The 19,589-nt window shown below is 40.1% G+C and overlaps 1 protein-coding gene across 3 annotated transcripts in view; it reads right to left on the bottom strand.

Moving 5' to 3' along the window:
• Positions 1 to 333: 333 nt before the first annotated feature.
• Positions 334 to 19,589, bottom strand: part of LOC119656881 (ABC transporter G family member 23) — a 224,617-nt gene continuing 205,361 nt past the window's right edge. For all 3 annotated transcript variants that reach the window (XM_038063545.1, XM_038063548.1, XM_038063546.1), the window contains 9 exons: positions 3,333 to 3,481; positions 3,121 to 3,265; positions 2,976 to 3,062; positions 2,584 to 2,769; positions 2,310 to 2,505; positions 1,980 to 2,229; positions 1,860 to 1,920; positions 1,467 to 1,798; positions 334 to 1,364 (listed from right to left, as the gene is read on the bottom strand). In XM_038063545.1, the coding sequence (XP_037919473.1) occupies positions 1,190 to 1,364; positions 1,467 to 1,798; positions 1,860 to 1,920; positions 1,980 to 2,229; positions 2,310 to 2,505; positions 2,584 to 2,769; positions 2,976 to 3,062; positions 3,121 to 3,265; positions 3,333 to 3,481 (1,581 nt within the window). In that variant the 3' untranslated portion in view covers positions 334 to 1,189. The remainder of the gene's footprint in view (positions 1,365 to 1,466; positions 1,799 to 1,859; positions 1,921 to 1,979; positions 2,230 to 2,309; positions 2,506 to 2,583; positions 2,770 to 2,975; positions 3,063 to 3,120; positions 3,266 to 3,332; positions 3,482 to 19,589) is intronic.

Raw genomic sequence — 19,589 nt, 5'->3', positions numbered from 1 at the left:
AGAAGCGTTTCTTTTCACGGACCTGCATTTCAACATCGTCATTCCAAAACTAAGTATCTCGGTTGATGTATCGCTTACTTGGCTTGGTGATCCCTAGGGTTACAGAGGCTGTTTTGTGTCTTTAATTTGGTTCCATCATTCTTTCCCATTCATAATGGTTGGTAATCGTGTAGGTGGGATCAGTTCTTCTTTATTTTCACGAAATCGCCACCGTTTAAATGGACTTCATGGTGGCTCGCTCTGGAGAAAGCCAGTAAAGAAATTTACTAGAGCAGAGAATGTCTCTTCTTTATATTGTCCTAACCAGATGTTATTGAAAAAAAGTCGTCAAAATAAATTTTTAGAAACATTGTTTTCTTCCACTTTATTTCAAAAAAATATTTACATTTACGAAACATTATCATTATAAAACGGGAAGTTGAACAATCGATTTATCGTTAGCGTTTTGGCTTATTGTAGCTGTCCCCTAATTGTCGTGGTGCAAGGTGAATCCTTGCACAAAATTCTACATTATGAAGTAAGCTAATGCCTAACTATAATGCAATTCGATTTCCTAAGTTTACCCTTTAACAGAAAAAATAAATTTCGGTACCTAATCTTATAGACCTAGTTCCCATTGTCGTTATACGTACGGAGATAATGGAGGAGAAAGGACCAGATAGCGCATAAAGTAAGGACGGAGCAGAGTAAAATTATAATTAGAAATTCATCACAGTCCACACACATGAAACAGATAAAATGGAGAAGGCAATGAGTACCGGAAGATAGGCAGCTTTCAGTGAAATTTCAGTTTTAATTTTAGAGAAAAATTAACTGTTCGTTGAAAATTTCAAAAGATAAAGAACTATTTACATTTCGGCATCGTACACTTCCTACTATTTTTTATCATTCGTCTAACCCAAACTACTCACTAAAATGATTAATAAAAAATGACTAAATAAATATTTTCTATTTTTCATAGCATTAAGAAAATGCTGAGTAATTTTTTTAACTCATCACTAGTCATCTAAACTATTTGTGAACCTCCCAGAGTACCTAGAAGCCATTTATGAAACCTAATGTTATTTTCTGACATTCGCACTAGTAAAAGTTTGGAAAGGTATCAGTGAATGCATTGCAGACACTGAACAATGAATGTACACAATTTCTGATTTAAATATCTATTGCTAAAATTTAAAGCCCCTAAAATTCATCCTCGTTTGACTCGCAGCACAATCATTGTTATCACCAAAAACAGGAGGATCCATGCTATTGTTGCGATGAAGCCTAAGTAGACATCGCTCATTAGTAAGTCCCAGCCTCGGGCTAAAATGCACCGCAGGGATGAGGTGGCGAGTGTCAGTGGTAAGACGAGGGAGATGTATCTGAAATGAAATTGTCAAAATTGTTACCATAGGTCTCTCCAAAGGGAAGATGCGTTTTAACCACGAGTAGTAAATTTGGTCCAGTAAAAAAGGACTACCAACCTCAAAACGATGGGCATGCCTTCTATTGGCCAGATAACTCCAGAAAGCAACAAAGTCGGGTAGAATGAACCAAGAGCTAATTGGATGGCATTACGCTCCAGTTCGCAGACTGCTGAGATGACGAAACCAAAGCACATGCCACACATTCCTTGGAGGAGTGTCAGGATAACAACCAACACTAGACTACCGTTGTTCGTTACACCAAACACGAGAAGCATGAAAATTAGAACCAATGCTGTTTGACCACACATAACAATGAATTGCGTCACCACGTGGGAGAAAAGGATTTCACCGGGTGAAACACCCGCGACCCAGGAACGATCAAGAAGACCCTGCAAAAATCAATGATAAAAGCTTATTGGTCTAGAGCCCCTAATATAGTGAAAACCTTACCTCTGTTCGTTCGATAATCAAGACAGATGATGTGAGTGCCACGGCCAAGAAAAAGACGATCCTGAAAATTGGAAAAATTTGTTATAACCTTCCGGGAAACTGAATCCAGTGGCTGCTTACGTTAAAATTACACCTGGAGCGACAAAGTCCGTGAACGAAGGGGTATCTGTGCCGTAGATTGGTTCCTTGAATTGGATAGGTACGTCTCCCAATTTTGAATTGTATCCGCATTCGTTGAGAAGGTCCTTAGCAAAATCTCTGTAGGCTAACTGCAAATCCCGCGTCAACATGATACCGATTTGCTGATTCGACATATCGAGCCATACACCGATTTCGGATTGGTCCAAAGTTTCGTTGTCCGCATCTCGACCTAAATGGAATTTTGCAACACGTGATGAATCCAGTAACTGAGAGAGGACCTAGCGTCATATATCCATGAAATATTATTACCTAAGGCTATTCTCGCCACAAATGCATCCGTGAAATTTTCGGTTATATACATGGCTCCCCAGGATTCGCCCAGCTCAACCGATCTCACCGCTTCGCCTACGTCGTCATAGTAATTTTTCACTAAGCTCTTGTTCAAATAATTTACGTATCGACAAGACAGATTCTCAAAATGGCATCCTGGTTTCCAGTTACATTCCTGTTGTAAGTCAAAATGAGATTAGATGGTGGAGAAAAATTCTATTGTTTTAAAAAAGTTGCTTTGACTATGGTATACCGTTCCGTTCATTTCCTTATTAACGATGGACATATTCAATCCTGATGGGTCGCGACCGATTGCCAAACAGAACAAAATTACTTGCATAACAGGCAGAGCAAAAATGAAAAGCATGACACCAACATTCCGCCACATCCTTAAGAAGTTCTTCTGCAGTAAGGCTCGCATTTTCCCTTTTGTTGTGAGCTAAAACATAAAATTGATTAAGATAAATCTAGAATGCTCCTCAGGAGGTTTCACTAAAACTTTAAACTATGTACGAAAAGGCCAAGAAATCCTAGCGTCAATTTTGGTTTCATACTATTCTACCCAAGGATCTCCAAGGAAGGACCCTACTTAGCGCTGTGGTGCGCAGTTTTCATACTCATTAATACACAATCACATCCACTTACATTACAGAAATTACTGCAATCCCCGAGGTCCTCAGTGCATCCCGTCGTGTGAGCCCGCACGCCTCCATTTGGTAAATCTGTGTCCAGCTGGAATGGGTAAAATTCATCTTGTACTCATAATCAAAGGATATCTCATTTTACTAACCGTTAGTGCTGATCCATTTGCCTCATTTATTAAAATTTCTTTACTTTGGTGAAAGTTCAGTCCTACTACGCCACTCTCTTGACTAACGTAGACCGGGACATCTTTTTTATTTCCGAATGCTATTGAATTAAGTGAAATATTATTTCTGAAAAAAAAAACAAGGATTGGTTACAGAAGGACAACCTGGCTTTCCTGTGCTGATGGATATTTACTTGAAATTGAGTTCATTGGATTCCCTTGATTGACCTTGCTTTCGTGAGAGTTTTAAGAATACTTCTTCTAAAGATTGGCACCGGTACATAGATAGTAGGACAGCTGGTGATTCTTCAGCGAGTAGACGACCAGTTCGCATTAAACCAATCTGAAAAGTAAGGAAAATTGAAAATTAATTACTGGATGATCTGCGCTTTTGTAATACTACATATTGGGAGGACGATAAAATTACTTAAAGTAAAAGTGGCACTTAAATAAAGCCAATTCAGGAATGTGAGCTTTACATATGAAACTGGGACCTCTTTGATAACAAGCTATAAACTAGGAGGTAAGCGCTTCAGGATCACAAGAAAGAAACTTTGCGCATACGCTAAACCAATATTGTTTCCGTTTGTCAAAGACCTAATCCATATTTCCTTAAATATCTACTGATTCACGTCTTTCCAAATTAAATTCACTATTTTCGAAATGAAATTAACATTTTTCCCATTCAAATTTACAGGATCAAATTTTTACTAATCTAAAAGAAAAGCTACGCATGAAAAGTGGGACGTCACCTTTCAAACATAGTTTTTTTTTAGACTACGTAATGATCTGTATCTGTGAATTAGATTTGGAAAAATATTAATTTTATTTGGAAAATCGTGAATTTGGTTTGAAAAAAACGTGAACTTGACTTGAAAAGCCATTAATTTGATTTGGAAAATTGTTAACTCCATCTGGAACGTCGTTAACTAGAAGTGGAAATACTATATATCAACATTACAGCGTAAATTCCAAGCACCTAAAAGTGATCCTACATCGGTAAACGTTGTTGTTGTAAAGCAAGATCTGAAAAATGATCTGGACCAGGTGGGGGACTCAGGGCAGCTCAAACCCATAGATCATTTTGCGCGCCGTGCTTTCTCAGATCAGCTTCTTGAGCATTATCAAATCGATACTAATTTTTCAACAAAACAATATTCAGCGAGGAAACGCATTTGACATTGACGGGGACAGTGAGCAAAATCCATTTAAGCCAAAGAAAATCTTCGTGAATATCAAGAACAATCTTTGCATCCCCAATCCCCAAGAAGTGACGGTGTGATGTGCATCGTTGTTAAGGACTGGGAAGCCCAGTTCCCGTCAATTCTGAGTGATACCCTGCAATGACAGAAGGCTACTTTTTCCATAACTTGGAGGTTAACAAAACAGTGCAACATGCCCCATAACTCATGACATATCCAACAAAAGCAGTCATTTTTGGTGGCCGCTTAATATCTAGCAATGAGAATGTGAATTACCGAGCCAGGTCATGCAATTTAGTATAACTGGGTTTTTCTTATGGGGATTTTTCAAAAGCAACGTGAACGTCAGTAAGCCAGTCACCCTATAAGACTTAAAGACAACATCATTGCCGAATTAAATGCCATAAATGCAAATGCATCGAAAATTTTGACCTCCATGAAACTTCAAAATAAAGTGTCCTACTTAGTTATTTTGGGAATTATCAGGTGAGGTTGATGGTTAATAGCAGAAATTCAATGAACAACCCCTTCAATTTTACCAACACTCAAGACTTCGTACTTATCAATGCATGATTTGTCAAACTTGTTAGACGGTACTCTTATCTTCCTACACTTTATAGTAGGAACAGTAAAACGCAGATCAACCTCTTTCTCATTGAAAGCCTTCATTTCATCACCGCTTTCGACAAAATGGTTGGGTCAAATAAGACTATTGTTCTTGAATATTACTATTCTGGATCAAAACATCGTTAAAACAACATGAAGAGTGAAACAGCCCGCTGTAAGTCAAATAGTGGAATGATCTTATTCAAGTAAATACCGACCATCACGATTATTGAACGAACATGAAATTGTGGTAGGATTTCGCGCATTCATAAAGCGGCCTTCTCTCGATGATACCAATCTTGCGGTAAGTGGTTTACCAACTGCGATACTTGGCTTTGGAACGATAAATGAGAGAAATCTATATCGACTAGCCAAAGACCAATACCAGTATGCGCAGAATATCGAGCCGACGTTAACGACAAGCCGTCAGTCCGCTTATTGATCGACGAATTGTGTAAGATACCGCCGCAATTTCCCCTATCAGCGCAGCAGAAGCTGAACCGAATACAACTGGTGGAAGCAACAATACCTGAGGACATTACAGCTGAACTGGAATATGACACTCTCATTCAATGAGTTTTCCAACCATACCAACTGATTAGCGAGTTTGGGGGAGTTTTCAGATTACCGCCCAATTCGGCTATTGTCGTATATCGTGAATATTCTGCAGAACATCCTAGGCTAGTGTATTCACGACATTGTTGAAATTACCTTTAAACGACCCGGTTTGTCAACAAATGACGTACAATTGACAGGTAGCTCATAGGAAAATGTCCTCCTTTCTACATTGCTTTTTTTGACGAGAGAAGGCATTGCGTACCATACAAAAACGAGATTGGTTCCCCCACCTGGTATGTACTGCGATAAAATTTGGTGCGGGAAGAACTTATCCGTTGGGTAAAGTTATTCTAGTCGCATCTTAAAAAGCAGTAGTGGTAGGTATCAGGCATCGAAACCACGCTGTGGTACAGTGGACGTTCACCGAGGAAGCGCTTCCTTAACACATATCTTCGTTCTAGTTGTACAATTCAAAGCGACCTAATCTGAGCACTACGCACATGGTATCTTCCTAGCGTAGAGCAGAGCTGATCTTAGGTGGCTTTTCAAAATTTGGCCCGGATAGAACTAAGATCACTATTAACAATATCGACCTATCTAGAACTGTGCAATTTAAGTACTTTGGATCGATGATCTCAGCGGATTAGTTATTAAATTATGTCAACAGTACTTGAAATGCAAAACCTGCCGCAGCGTTGTTCACCCTCTTGTCACCTTAAGTTGTGAATGCTGGGCAGTCACCGAAAATGAACACCGCCTCGCGGTTATGAAAGCAAAGATTCCACCGTTATATCGGTTGTGTTATTTTCTAGGGTCACATCGAAATGGGGGCTATACTATCGTAAAGGAAAAATTGCAAAATAAACACCTTCGATGGTGTGGTCATGCTATCTATCTATGCTGGTAAGATTTTATTACCAAAGATTGGCCTGAACATTCAAGTCCACGGGAAAAAACTCAAAGATCAACCGTAACAACGATGGCATGACACACTAGACGGTGATTTGGACGCGCTTTGACTCCAACCAGGCCAAACTTATGGCCGGAAAAAGTAACGAACTCGATCCAGAAGAACCAACCCCCCAACGGGACACGACTAAGAAAAGGAAGAGTTGCGATAGGCGGTGTTCAATTCTATCATCGTTTAGGATGCAATAAAGAACATTTTGGCCTCCGTTAGCTTTGAAGCATTGACACCAAATGTTCCACTATCGTGACCAACATGATCCCAGATAGAAATCGAAATCCATTCGATTGTACAAAATACTATTATTAACCTTGTTTGACTAGAATGGGTTGATCCTAAGGACTAGACTAGATATTTGGGTTGAGTAGTTTTTGAGAACGGGTTATTAAAGTAATTGAGGGTTTTCCGACCCTTCCCTTTGCAACCAATATAAAAACTAATATCGGAAAGTACTAATTGAGACCTTTCATTTGACATCCGACACGACTATACTCGATGAAAAAAAATTGACACCCCTCTTTGCATATATGGGGAACATTCCGTGAATTCAACGTGGAACTATGGTACTCACTGCTTCCAAAAGGATGCACCGGTCTCACCTTTCTAAAAAAAATTCGTATCAATAGGAGTAACCATTTTTGAGATAATAGGTGCGACAAACAGACAGACAGACAAACGGACGGGCCAACAGGAAGCCAGTAAACCGATTTTAATAAGGTTTTGTTTTAGGCAAAACCTGAAAAACGCGTTCCTATCCCAAGAAATGAGACGTATGTAAATCTCGATAGGTGGAAAAACGGTTCAAGTGCCAGCAAGCAAGTCACTGTCACAATTTTTAACTTATTATTTGCATGGCCTGAAATATGATGATAATGAACGAAGTCTCACTGGAAACGGAGAAAATGGAGAGAATGCCCTGTACTTCACAAAGGAGTGAAGGACAAAAATTGGATGAAAAGATGGAGACTCGCCCTGACGTACTTATCGTTTCAATATCGAGCCATTCATCCATACCGAAAAAAGTGAAAACTTATCCCGGTCTAAAAGATCCCGGAGAAAATCTTAGCATGATTCGGAAGAATCAGGGGAAGATTGCATGTTAGGCCTGAAAGAGTCCGATAAGAGGTAGTTTGAAGTCTTCCTAGGCTAAACAAAAAACGATCCAATAGAACACCCCAGTGTGACTTCAAAAGCGTGGGATCACCATCCAATGCAAGGACGGAATCTTGCATATCACAAGCCGAAAATTTACATTGCATTAGTGGAACAGATTGGGTTTTAGGACCTGCATTATGCGTGTATTAAACCAGAAAAATATAGTATTCCAGGACTTGAAAAAAAGGGTAAAACGACTACCAGCAATGGTGGCCTATAAACTCCTAAACACCATATAAAAGGGGATAGGTCTTCTGTTATCGTAGAATACAGATCTCCTTGAGTAAATGTTTCGAATGTCCTATATGTATACGACCAATCGGGACGAACATTCCCGTAATAAATGGACCTCTTAGAAGCGGAGCTTGTCGATGATTTTAATGCAGGGCCGTTGTTTTTGTCTTCTGGAAGCTTTCTTGTAGTTTACCATCATATTGGCTGACAAGTATATAGTAAATGCCTGAAAAGAGAATTCAGTTCGGTTGTAGATTTCGCCTTTGTTCGTGATTTACAAGCTTCTGATATCCTATGGCATATTAGGAACCACTACACTCGGTGCAATCAAAAAAGTAAATCAGAAGCTGCAGACCTGGACGTCAAAAGATGCAAACAATGTCAGACTGCAATGTGACAGCAATCGATGAACAAACCTTTAAGAAGTCTTTTGATTAACTTGAACAATAAACTTGCCAAGCATACTTTAGAAGAGAACCCTACGAGGTAGGTAGAACTCACTTGGAGGCAGAAGTACATGTCTGCAAGAAGACTATCAGAAGTCAGGTGGTTAAAGCAAACCTGTGGTAATGATGGAATATATCAGTGAATGACAGGTCCCGACCTCCTTCTGATGATTATTCAATAGTCATTATCTAAAAAAAGGGAGGGTGGTGGCTGCAACCAGAGGCTTTGGGTGACGGTGGCTACATCTCGGGTAGGAAGAAGAAAACTGGAGGGTGACAGTATAGGAGCAAGTCCCGGCAGTATCGCAAATAAAAATCTTAAGCTCGTCGTGAAGTTTAGGTCGGACTCGTTAGTGGAGTTATTTGAGCAAGCTTTGTGGATGTTCATGAAAATGATAGAAGATGGTACTGGTGCTTAAAGTCGGTAAAGCTCTATGCGGACTGTTGGAAAAATTTTAAAATAAGTTATCCATAATATGTATATGAGACCAATAATTTGGTTTCCCCTGAGGCAAGTCAACTATTATATTAATACCATCAAATTTGTGTTTGGTTAGGTAGTTTGGAGAGCTGCACTGCATACCGTACCTCCAGACTAGCCTCGGAAGACGCGGCCCATGAAAAAGGTCGCAAAAGCGAAAAATGATGAAAATGATCGGAAAAGGCTCGCTGCTCATACAGGCTGATCCCCGAGATCAAAAGCAGAGAATTTAACGGATGGTCACTAATAAGCACATAAAATGTTTCACGGATCAAGGAGGATGACTCAGATACCTGCCCATGTTCAAAGTGGATAATTTACCTAACTATCCCGATAATATCCGGAGGACCTAAAGTACATTTTCCTCCATTGTCGCTCGAAGGAGGCACTGAATAGGTCATTAGTGTCGGTGAATATGATATAGGAACCATTTGTATATTAAGAAAACTGATCTAGTGGTTAAGACTAGGGACATTAATTAGAACAAACCCCTCTTCGGGGTATCTAATTGGAATTGCACAGTGTATTCAGCAAAAAATTGCAGAAATAAGAATAGATATGTTTCGTTTTTGTTTCATTATTCAATAATTCAGGGAATACTATTCAGAAGGGTCGCATTGTTGGCACTCTTTTCTCTCACACGCTACTGATAAAAATCATATGCCACAAATTCGGTACATAATGTTCCTATAGCTGATATTGCTTAGATGTAATATGAACAAGTCGGGAAACCGGAAGTTGGATGCTTCAGGTACGAAAGGTTTTGTGTATTTATTAGTACGTAGCACGTATTATATCCATATATTATGTGAGAGTATCTACTTTCGGGTGATATTGACATTCATAGTCTTCAATTTTCAAAGAAGCAACAACTTTGACTTTTCGTTAGTAATAGTGCGATTTGCACCAAACTTCGTGATTTAAGGTGAGCTTAAGGGGTTTTTTCGTGGCAATTACTAAAAATTATGGTAATCTACTATTTTTAACTTTATATGAACAGGTATCGGTATGGAGGGTATTTCGGAGCCTAGGCGCCATACAGTGGCAGCCTCCCGTTTTTTTTTTCAGATTTTTCGGTTGGGTAGTTTCTGAGACTGGCCCCCTCAAAGAAATGATCATTTTCAACCCCCCGCACTCCCCACCCTTCCAACAAATGTCAAAACTAAGACCGTCTTCGAAAAGTATTAACCCAGACCTTTAATTTAATATCCCACATGACTATATTTGATGCAAAAAAATTTTACACCCCCCTTTTGCATGTAACTCAATTTTGTGTCAACCGCTATAACCGTCTCCGAGACAAATGCGTGTGACGGACAGACAGACAGATGGACAGACATCTTTAGATATATCTATCTTTGTATTACTAAGTACAATTGATAGAGTGAGTACAGTGAGCGGAAGTAGAGGGGGTTTGTATGATAACCTGAACCTAGTGAATAGCAAGTGAAGGGTCTTTGACATAGCAATTTACGAAGATCACGAAGAGTAAAGAAGTGAAAACAGGAATTTCCTAGGTGGAGGTATCAAACATAGAATGAAAATTGAGATGTAATATATAGATAGATAGATTTTGCAATAAATATACTTTTTTATCTCTTTACATTCTATATATAAGCAATTATTGAAGTGATGAATGAATTTAAAGATATTTATTGCTTGATCGTTATGCAGAACGATATAGATATAACTAATATCTAATACGAATAATGTGAGGGATGGTAGTAAACATTTTACTAAGACTAGTTAATATGCATAGCACCTGCTCGTTGGGCAATGGGACATTGCGGATACCTCTCGGAATATTAAATAAATTGTAAGTAACATTTTTCTTGAGTTCTGCGTTAAATTACTGACACAAATATCGCGCTCAGCAATTTTAATTAGTAGCTAACCTTGATTGGCAATTTTTCTATTTTATCGAAGATATTACTCCCTCATGAATCGTTTCTGGTCTACAATTTGAAGTATTTGAATGTTATAGCTTCATTCCACCTCTATACTCGTATTCAGATGTTCATATTCTGCTCCCTACATTCGAAATTTCCTAAACCGTAGCTAATTTAAATTTGGCTTTGTAACAAATAATATGGAGTCATGTGGTGGCTTCGAACAAATGTGGGTATTTAACCGACTAACGATAGCATCTACCAAGTAAACGGATATGACATTTGTGGTACATTGCGTCATCAGAAATTGCACATACATGGTCTCCTATCTTAAATATCATTGAATATACCACCAAATTTTGTCAAAATTGTGAATTGTTTTATTTCAATTTAAATCTATTTGCTATTTTTAGCGAGCTTTGTATATTAGATATCCAAATTTCATGGGGGTATATGTATAACTCTAATTTGACAGGCTACACAGGCTACACCTTCTAGGCAATAAAATGAGAGGTATATGTTTACTGTTCGTTAATATGATTTTTTGCTAGAGGAGAGCCGACAAGTAACTACCTATAGTTTATAAAAAGAGGAGAATCAGAGAAAAGCTACTTTGCCATTCATGGTTTCGTCCATTGGCATGCCATGTTATTTCTACTTTTTACTGGTTACACTGAGCTGGCAGAACTGCATAACCAATTTCTTCGTCACAAAACGCAATAATTCAGAGAAACGGTTTTCACTTGATGTTGGTGTTCAGATAGTTGCATTTCCAAATTCTGCACAAAAGAGCAGAGGTGGATATAACGTCGAGCGACGTCTTTCTAGATAAACAAATTGTTCTACACCTTCGATTTTTTGCACATGAATGCAAAGAGGAGAATGCAATCACCCATCAGACTCAGGATCGCCTTTACACGGGCCAGAACCCTTCTGTGGAATCGGAAACGGTTTCATGGCTTTGACACTAAGAAATGAAGAGGAACGGTTGAGGGAACTATACTGGGCGGGCCTACCAGGGATGAATCAGTCCAGGGTGCTTATTGGGGCATACGAACCCATGAGCACAAAGGATTGCTTAAACCTCATCCAGGAAGAATCTCCAGGATCAGCGAAGCTTCTTGGGTATATTAAACTTCTATTGTCGTGTCTTGCCCAAGGCCGCTCATAACCAAGCGATCTTGAACGCCTACTTGTCTGGGCTCAAAACTAAAGGCTCCTGCAAGGTTGGGTGATCTGCTGCGGCCATCCATGCGTTCGAGTCAAACAACAGCTTGTTAATGCAACACTGCTGGCATTTAATCAGCAGATGCACCTCTAGTCGCATTCATTGATGACTCAGATACAGCTGTAGGTGCTGCTCTTTATCAACGGGTGAATCAAATCTGGCAACGGTCGAGTGCAGTACATTGCGTACCAGAGGTGCAAAGTTAACGTTCGAAAGGAAGTAGGTGTATCCTCTAGGTCAATCCAGTGCTTCCATCCATCTCGACATCATCGACCCTCGGCGAGAGTCCCACGGATTCAAGTATTGGCTCGTGATCATCGACAGATTTACGTGGTAGCCTGAAGCACCAGGGAATGCAATTCGAATTTACTGTTTTCGGGGAATTAGGAAAGCTCCTTGGTTTCAAACGACATAGGACTACCCCATACCATCCACAGTCCAATCGTATGCTGGAACGTTGACACTGGACGCTAAAGGCCGCCTTAATGGCGATCTGTCGTGGTCGCGGTCCTTACCTTTCGTCCTTCTCGGTCTCCATTCAGTCCAACGAGAGGAGCTCACTTGCCAGCCCCGCAGAGATGGTTTACGGAGAGAATCTGTGCCTCCCCTCTGACCCTGTACTCAGAGCAGGGTTAGATACCTGTTACGCGACAACGAAGGTTGGCACTCCCAGGGACCTCGAGACGTGTTCACAGGTCCTCATTCAGGTGGACGCTCCTTGGGGGCCGTTGCAACCACCAAGCGCCTTTAGAGTTCTGGAACCAGGCGAGCACTCGCTCAAGCTCGACGTCTGAGGCAGGTACAAGTGGGTATCCTTGTCGAGACTGAGAGCTTTCGACGAGCCGGTGGACGCTTCGAAAAAATACCCGTCCGGCGTGAACCTGCCACCGCGAATTCGCCTCTGCCGCTTCATTGAACGCCCGTGGAAACAGCTAAAGGCCAGGCAGGAGACCGAGGTGAGGAATGCGAGGATGACAAACACTCTCTTTCAAGTCCCGTCTGCCGACCAAGGTGTTTCGAAAAGATATTAAAAAAGCGGCCAAAATGTTTCGAAAAGATTTTATAAAAAGGGGGAAAGAAACGGAATTTCTTATTTATTGACAATGGGGGGAAAACATATCCCAAAATATCGTTACAGTCTTGAATGAAGTGCTCTAACATACTTCAAGGCTCGGATGCAATTGAATTGTTGCTCCAACGGTTATTATTATTATTACAGCAATTTGTATTGTGGGAGAAAAGCATTGACATGTTTGGCGTTCTTCGTGTTGGTGTCGTATCTGTGGACTTGCGAATATGTTAGAAATGCTAGGGGTAGTTTGATGTTATTTTCGGAGGACTTCTTGCAGTTCTCTTGATTTAATCTTCTGCGACAGGAAGCAATCCGCACTGAAGCGTTACAATTACACAATGGGGTAATGCAGGGCTTTTTTTATTGTTTGAGTACCGATATCTTTTGTAAAATTTCACTTTTTAATAAAATATTTAGCTTTAATTTTACCAAGCATAAACAGATACATGACTACCTGCTACCTTCAAATTCACAATAGATTCACTGTTGCTTTCCCATGGTTTTTGCTAGTAACCCCGGACTAGAATCTCTGAGTATTAGTAGAGTCATTTGCTTAACCCAACAGTACAACCATACACGAATTTCCATTCAAAATTAGTAAACATTCTAGGGTTCCGGAAAGGGGAGTTGTTCCTTAGAAGAGAATTCTTGATTGATTTGAACATCAGGTTTTGAGAGAAATGCATGGCCTCTTAACCAGATATAACAGATACTTTCCAGAGGTGCATATAGTCACCTAGAACAGTTCGAATTAAGACCACATAAAAATCACAAAGCTCAGAAAATTCTAAAGCTTTTCTCGCTGAAAGATTTTCACAAACAAGTAAGGACCATAAAGCCACAGAATCTAGTCTTGGTGAGAAGGTTTTGCTAGAAATAATAATTTTTAATGGTCGGCAGCAGTGCAACTTCTCCATCATTGTGACTGCAATTCGAGCCCCAACAAAGTCATTTTTATGTTTTTTTTACCTCAATATACTTTTTCGCACCATTTCAACTAAAAGGAAGATATTTTCGATTATAAATCGGAATAAGTATCTAATAATTGTTGCAGGGTAAGTGCAACCTCTTATTGGTATTTAACAGTGCTAATACCTTTTAACCTTCATTGACCTGGCCTTATGGCGAGCAGTCATTGCCAAACCCACGTTATATTTCATTGACTTCTTATCCGTTATTGCACAAATAATAAAAAAAGATTGTTCTTTTGTTTTTTAGCACTCAGACAATAAATGAAATTAGCAGAACAAACAACCTTCGAAAAATTGCTAATTGCAAACAAGGACTTCTAAGTGGACACTCTGCCAAACCCAAAGTCTGTATGGTGACACCAATAAAAAAAGACGGAAATTGAAATTCTGAAACGAAATGTCGAGAAAGAAAGGTTTTCTTGAGAACTTGTTATATCCACTTAAGATATTGGTGCGAAAATATAATTTAACGTTTTTCTCTGTTTGAATAGAATGACATCCCGAATTCACGAGTACTTGCAAGTTCTTAAAATCTGCACTTGAGACTCCACTCAAGAACCACTTCATATAGGGAGCAAAAAATGGAAAATGATAAAAAAATTACTACAAATAATTAAACAATTAACATTGGTGAATATAATGGATATTAGCTTATAATGACATTGGATGACTTTAAGATCATGCCATAAACAGCACACAGGATCTTTATTGGGGCATATTAAATTAATTATAAAAAGGTTATCTTTCGCATTTACGACTGCTTAACAGACTGTTGAAAGTAAGAAAAATACATAATACTCACAATGTGGCACCAAGTTAAACAAGTAGGAAACTGGTGTTTCTGTTTTTTTTTTAATGGAAGGAACTTTTGAAGCCTATTCCATTCGTCTCTAACTATAAAAATTCATTATTATCCGGAAAACTGGAAAGACGCTAGGATAATAGTTATCCTGAAACCAGGGAAAGACAAACATATAGACTCAGACAATTACTCTCCTCCCAGTCCTTTTCAAGATATTCGACAACGTCCTTCCTATCACCCTCTATAGTCCTGAGTGTTTGCCGACTATAAAAAACAGTGACGTCTTGCAGTAATGGAGACGAAGATATCGCGTTGCACTAGTAGCGTAATACGACTTGATTACATCCGAAATGAGGATATCCACGATTTGATATGGGGTTGCACCGATCGTGGAAAAATTGCGAGAGAAGCGTATTCGATGGTATAGTCACGTAGGTCGCGCTAACGAGAGTTCACTTGTTAAGATTGGTCTGAACATCGAAGTCGGCGGTAAGCGACCAAAAGGTCGGTCGTAACAACGGTCGCTTGATATGTTGGATGGGAATTTAGCACAACCGATCACGACGAGCGGACCTGGCTTTTTAATAGGGCAAAGACTAAAGAAAAAGAAGGAAACTAATTGTCTGGGCGTTCATAGTTCCGACCTTCTCACCAAATTTCGTGTCAATCGGTATAGCCGTTTCTGAGAAAAGTGTCGTTATTCGAGCTAGGAGCACCATGCCAACGAAATAGTGATCCGGGTCTATATTGGCCCCCTATATTCTGATATTCATCAAGGCTGGGAGGTGCGACGCTCGATTATCAACATGTGGTCAATTTGGTTGGCCCACATTTGTTCGTGGACCGCTTTCTGCGCAAACCAGGTACTTCCATATGGTGTCGTGACTCTTCTCCAGGAAACCCGTCCCTGACTAGCTCATCTCCTGCAACGCTGTGACGCCAGCCCTATATGGGGGCAAGGTATCGGTTAGTTGCTTGGCAGCTCCATCTCTGTACAGGGAATGCACGATATAAAGGTCGAAATTCTCAATATGGCCACCTCAAAGGAAAATAAGCGGGGACTGCTCTTCACGATGTAATCGTGAACGAATATCATACCACAAGAAATATGCCCCTAGTGCTTTCCTACGCATGGAAGGAACACTCAACAATGTAGGTCCCAAAGCTATCCAGGAATTTCTAACCGGAGTGGGGTTGGAGAGTTGTCTTACCCTTTTGATAGCTAGTATGTTAAGAACCAGTATAATCCAATCAAATCTGAGAGGCAGTCATTCAACCAGGGATGTGAGGAAAGGGATGCTCGAAGGCGGCGTGATCTTTCCGGTAATCCAATTAATAGCCATGTATGAAATCCTAAAGAATCATTAACGACATGATGATATTGATATCAAACATGTTTCCTACCATTATCAGCGGGATTTTGAAGGAAGGGTTGGAACAAGAGAGAGAAATCCAATTGAAACTGACCTGATGCTATTCATAACAAAGGCCACCTTCAGCAACTGATTGAACAACTTCTGTTACTTTCTTCAGATGTCTTGTTCCTTGCCGTGGTATCGTATGTGAAATTTAATTGGAGACTAAACATAGTAATGTAGGCTAAGAACGCCAGTACAGTTTTCTGCACTTGCAAAAGGGCGTTTGCGTAAAAAATGGGGATTGCATTCGAAAGTGGTTTACAGCTGATCCTCACTTATTTTGGCAGCTTGTGCTGAGCGGGAAGTACAATAGAAACAAATTTAGCAAAGTTCAAAGTAGCGCATATGTGGGAATTACTAAGACTATTTGGGTTTGCTCAACGAATGTCTTCAATGTGTTGCTGCACATCCTTCCAGTCGTCCTTTACATCAAATACGTTGTACCATACAACGTTATAATTGTCAGAAGGAAAAATACTGCCTAGCGAGGCCTTTCTGTCATTATCATAAGCTGGACCTGTTGCAAGAGGATTCTGCGCTTCGGTCTGCGCTGCACGTAGGCTGAGCTTTAGAAGAAACTTTGCAATGGGGTTCTCAACCATGGCAGAACGGAAGAAGCAAGTTTATGGCACCGTATTTTCAACCAATGGATCAAAAATGGGGTGTGGAGTTAAAGCGAAGGTTTTCTCAGATGAACATAATATTTTTGAATTGTACAGTCTTTCAGGGTATGCCACCGTCTACCAGGGTATGCCATCGTCTTCCAGGTGGGGATTCTGGCAATATTGAAGCCTTATGAACGGAAGAGATGTATTTGGGCTACTAACGGGAATATGCTCATTTTGACATACAGTCTGGTGGCTTGACTGTATGTCAAAGCTTTAGAGACGGCGGCGGCATCCTCCAAATTGTTGAGTCAATACAGGGGTAAACTGAACAGACCTGAGTGTTTTGCTGAAAGTCTCTCTCTCTGGATTCCCGGACTCAGTGATATAGACGACAACGAATGGGCTGTAACTAGGTAAAATGTTTTTTTTTGGAGAATTCAAGGAAACTCTCATTGAAAGGTAAGCGAGTTCTACCTTTTTTCGTGAACTCCACGAGCTAGTTTTACTATTCAAAGTGCGCCAAATTTTATTCTTTTTCCCTTATGAGGGTCATGGCCTTCAGATTTGTGACAAGTGGCGTACCACACGCTATTTGTGCTGCGTCTATAATAAATTGCCCTCGTCCATTGAGGAAGTCAGTGGTTTATCAGAGCGGAAATATACTTTTAACAAACCCATTCTACGACCGATGCGGTCATGGATCTACTTCGGGATGCGATAGCTATTGGCATGTAGCTCTGGACATTAAAAAAGTTGTTTGCATGCCTTCAAAATGCAATCAAAATGCACTTTTCTCGGCTAATTGAAGGTAGATAAGCACACTCTGGCTTAACTGAATGTTCTTAGCTAGAGAGAAACTGCTATCTGTTCTGGCTATTCCTGGGAGAAATGACATAGCTAAGCGTAATCTCGTGGTGTTTCTAGTGTTTAAATTATCACGATTTATTCTCTTCATCAGTACTGCAAGTCTGGATGATAAATAATACTAGGGAAACGCAAATCAAGTCTTAATTATTTCGGGCTCTTATCTCTGCATGAACCATAGTAGAGTGTTTTTTTTTTCCGAGCATGCTGGGATTCCTGAGTTCGCATAAATTTGATGACGGACCATATCACTTGAGAAGCAACCTACTTCCTCTCTTGTGGTTCACGTACTCCTCTTTTTGGGTTAAACAACCAAGTTCCAAAAGAAACGAAAAAAACTTGACTGACGGTTTCGTCCAGGGCAGAGGCAACTCATCAGACCTTGGCTCACATCTGCCTTGGGAGCAGCGTGACCGAAAGTGGCGACAGGTGGTAACCGCTCCATTTATATATAATCGCAAATACGACATGAATGCGAATTATATTGAAGTGAAATCCGTCCTAAGTTTAAACCTGTACCAGGCCAAAGTGAATTTTTTTTTGGTGAGGATATTGAAATAGTCCGTCAAGATTTTTTTTCCTTTTTTAACTTGGGTATTTAACCCAAAAAGAGGATTACGTAGACCACAAGTGAGGAAGTAAGTTGCTTTCCAAGTGGTGCGGTTCGTCATCAAGTGAATGCGGACCCAGGACTCTCAGCATCCTCAACAAAAAAAATTCACTTTGGCCTGGTGCAGGTTTGAACTTAGGGCGGATTTCACTTCAATATAATTCGCACTCATGTCGTATAGGGTTTGCAGGCATTGCAATCCTCAGCAAATACCTGAGTAATGCATGGTGATTTAACACAAGGATGTTCAGACCCATCTTAGCAAGTGAGTTCTCGATTTAATTCCCACAGCTCCCTGACCAAATCATACCTACTTACACCCTACCTCTGGGCAATATAAAACAGCATAAGAGAGAGGGTGAACAGTGAGTTCTCCACGTCGTCAAAAATAAATGTGAACCGACTGATCGGTGGTTGTGTAGCAGCGGAAATGAACTTAATGTAAAGTAAATGTAACATTTTCTTGGAACCCAAAGCCTCCCTGAGATCGGATCGAAAATGCCACGATAATTAGGGCAATAGAAAATGAGCTACAAACATATGCTCCTTGTTCAGACGTGATGCTCTTAGAGCACTCATCGAACAGGTCGTAGACGTACAAAGTAGATGTCTTGCCCGTCCTGGGAACAAAATTATTACGTAGTGACATGTTTGACTCTCGATTATTTTTAAAAGCGGAAACAAGAGTGAAATACGAGAATAAGGCACAGCTTCTGTCGTCTGTCGTCACAAACGTTGGAACAGAGCCACAATGGAAGTCATCCTCTGCGATATAACTAACGAGAATGGAAACATGCTCATAGAATTTGTTTGCAGCACAGACATAGCGGCCTTTTTGACTTATTTTTACTAGCGCAGGATGCAGAATAAGCCACCATTCAACAAAATTGATCGCCTCTTCATTAAGAAACGAGTTGCATCCCTGATGTGCATTCAAAACCTGAAGCAAATAGCAACAGTGACCACTAGCTCGTCAGAATAAGACATCGATACCGGATAGCAAATAACGGTAGTTTTTGTGAAAAACAAAACCGGATTAAAATCGGTTTACTATCTGTTTTTCAGTCTGTCTGCCACACGAACTTTTCTCAGAAACTGTTAAACCTATCGTCATAGAATTTGGTGGAACAGTGAATACCACCCCATGACATCGTTCAACATTGATTTGAAGGAACATTCCAATGCATCCAAAACGGGGTGTAAGATTTTTTTCTGCTGAATATAGCCATAAGGGCTACCAAACTATTATTTTCCGAAGCGAGTTTGAGTTTTTATAGCAATTTTCAAGAGAATTGTCACTTTTTTAAAAGCCTCTACCCCCAAAAAAATTATGATAGTGT

The sequence above is a fragment of the Hermetia illucens genome, chromosome 5, assembly GCF_905115235.1.
Source record: "Hermetia illucens chromosome 5, iHerIll2.2.curated.20191125, whole genome shotgun sequence".
Taxonomy (NCBI): Eukaryota; Metazoa; Arthropoda; class Insecta; order Diptera; family Stratiomyidae; genus Hermetia; species Hermetia illucens.
Note: the sequence above shows the minus strand (reverse complement) of the source record. Positions and strands in the feature narration are given on the sequence as shown.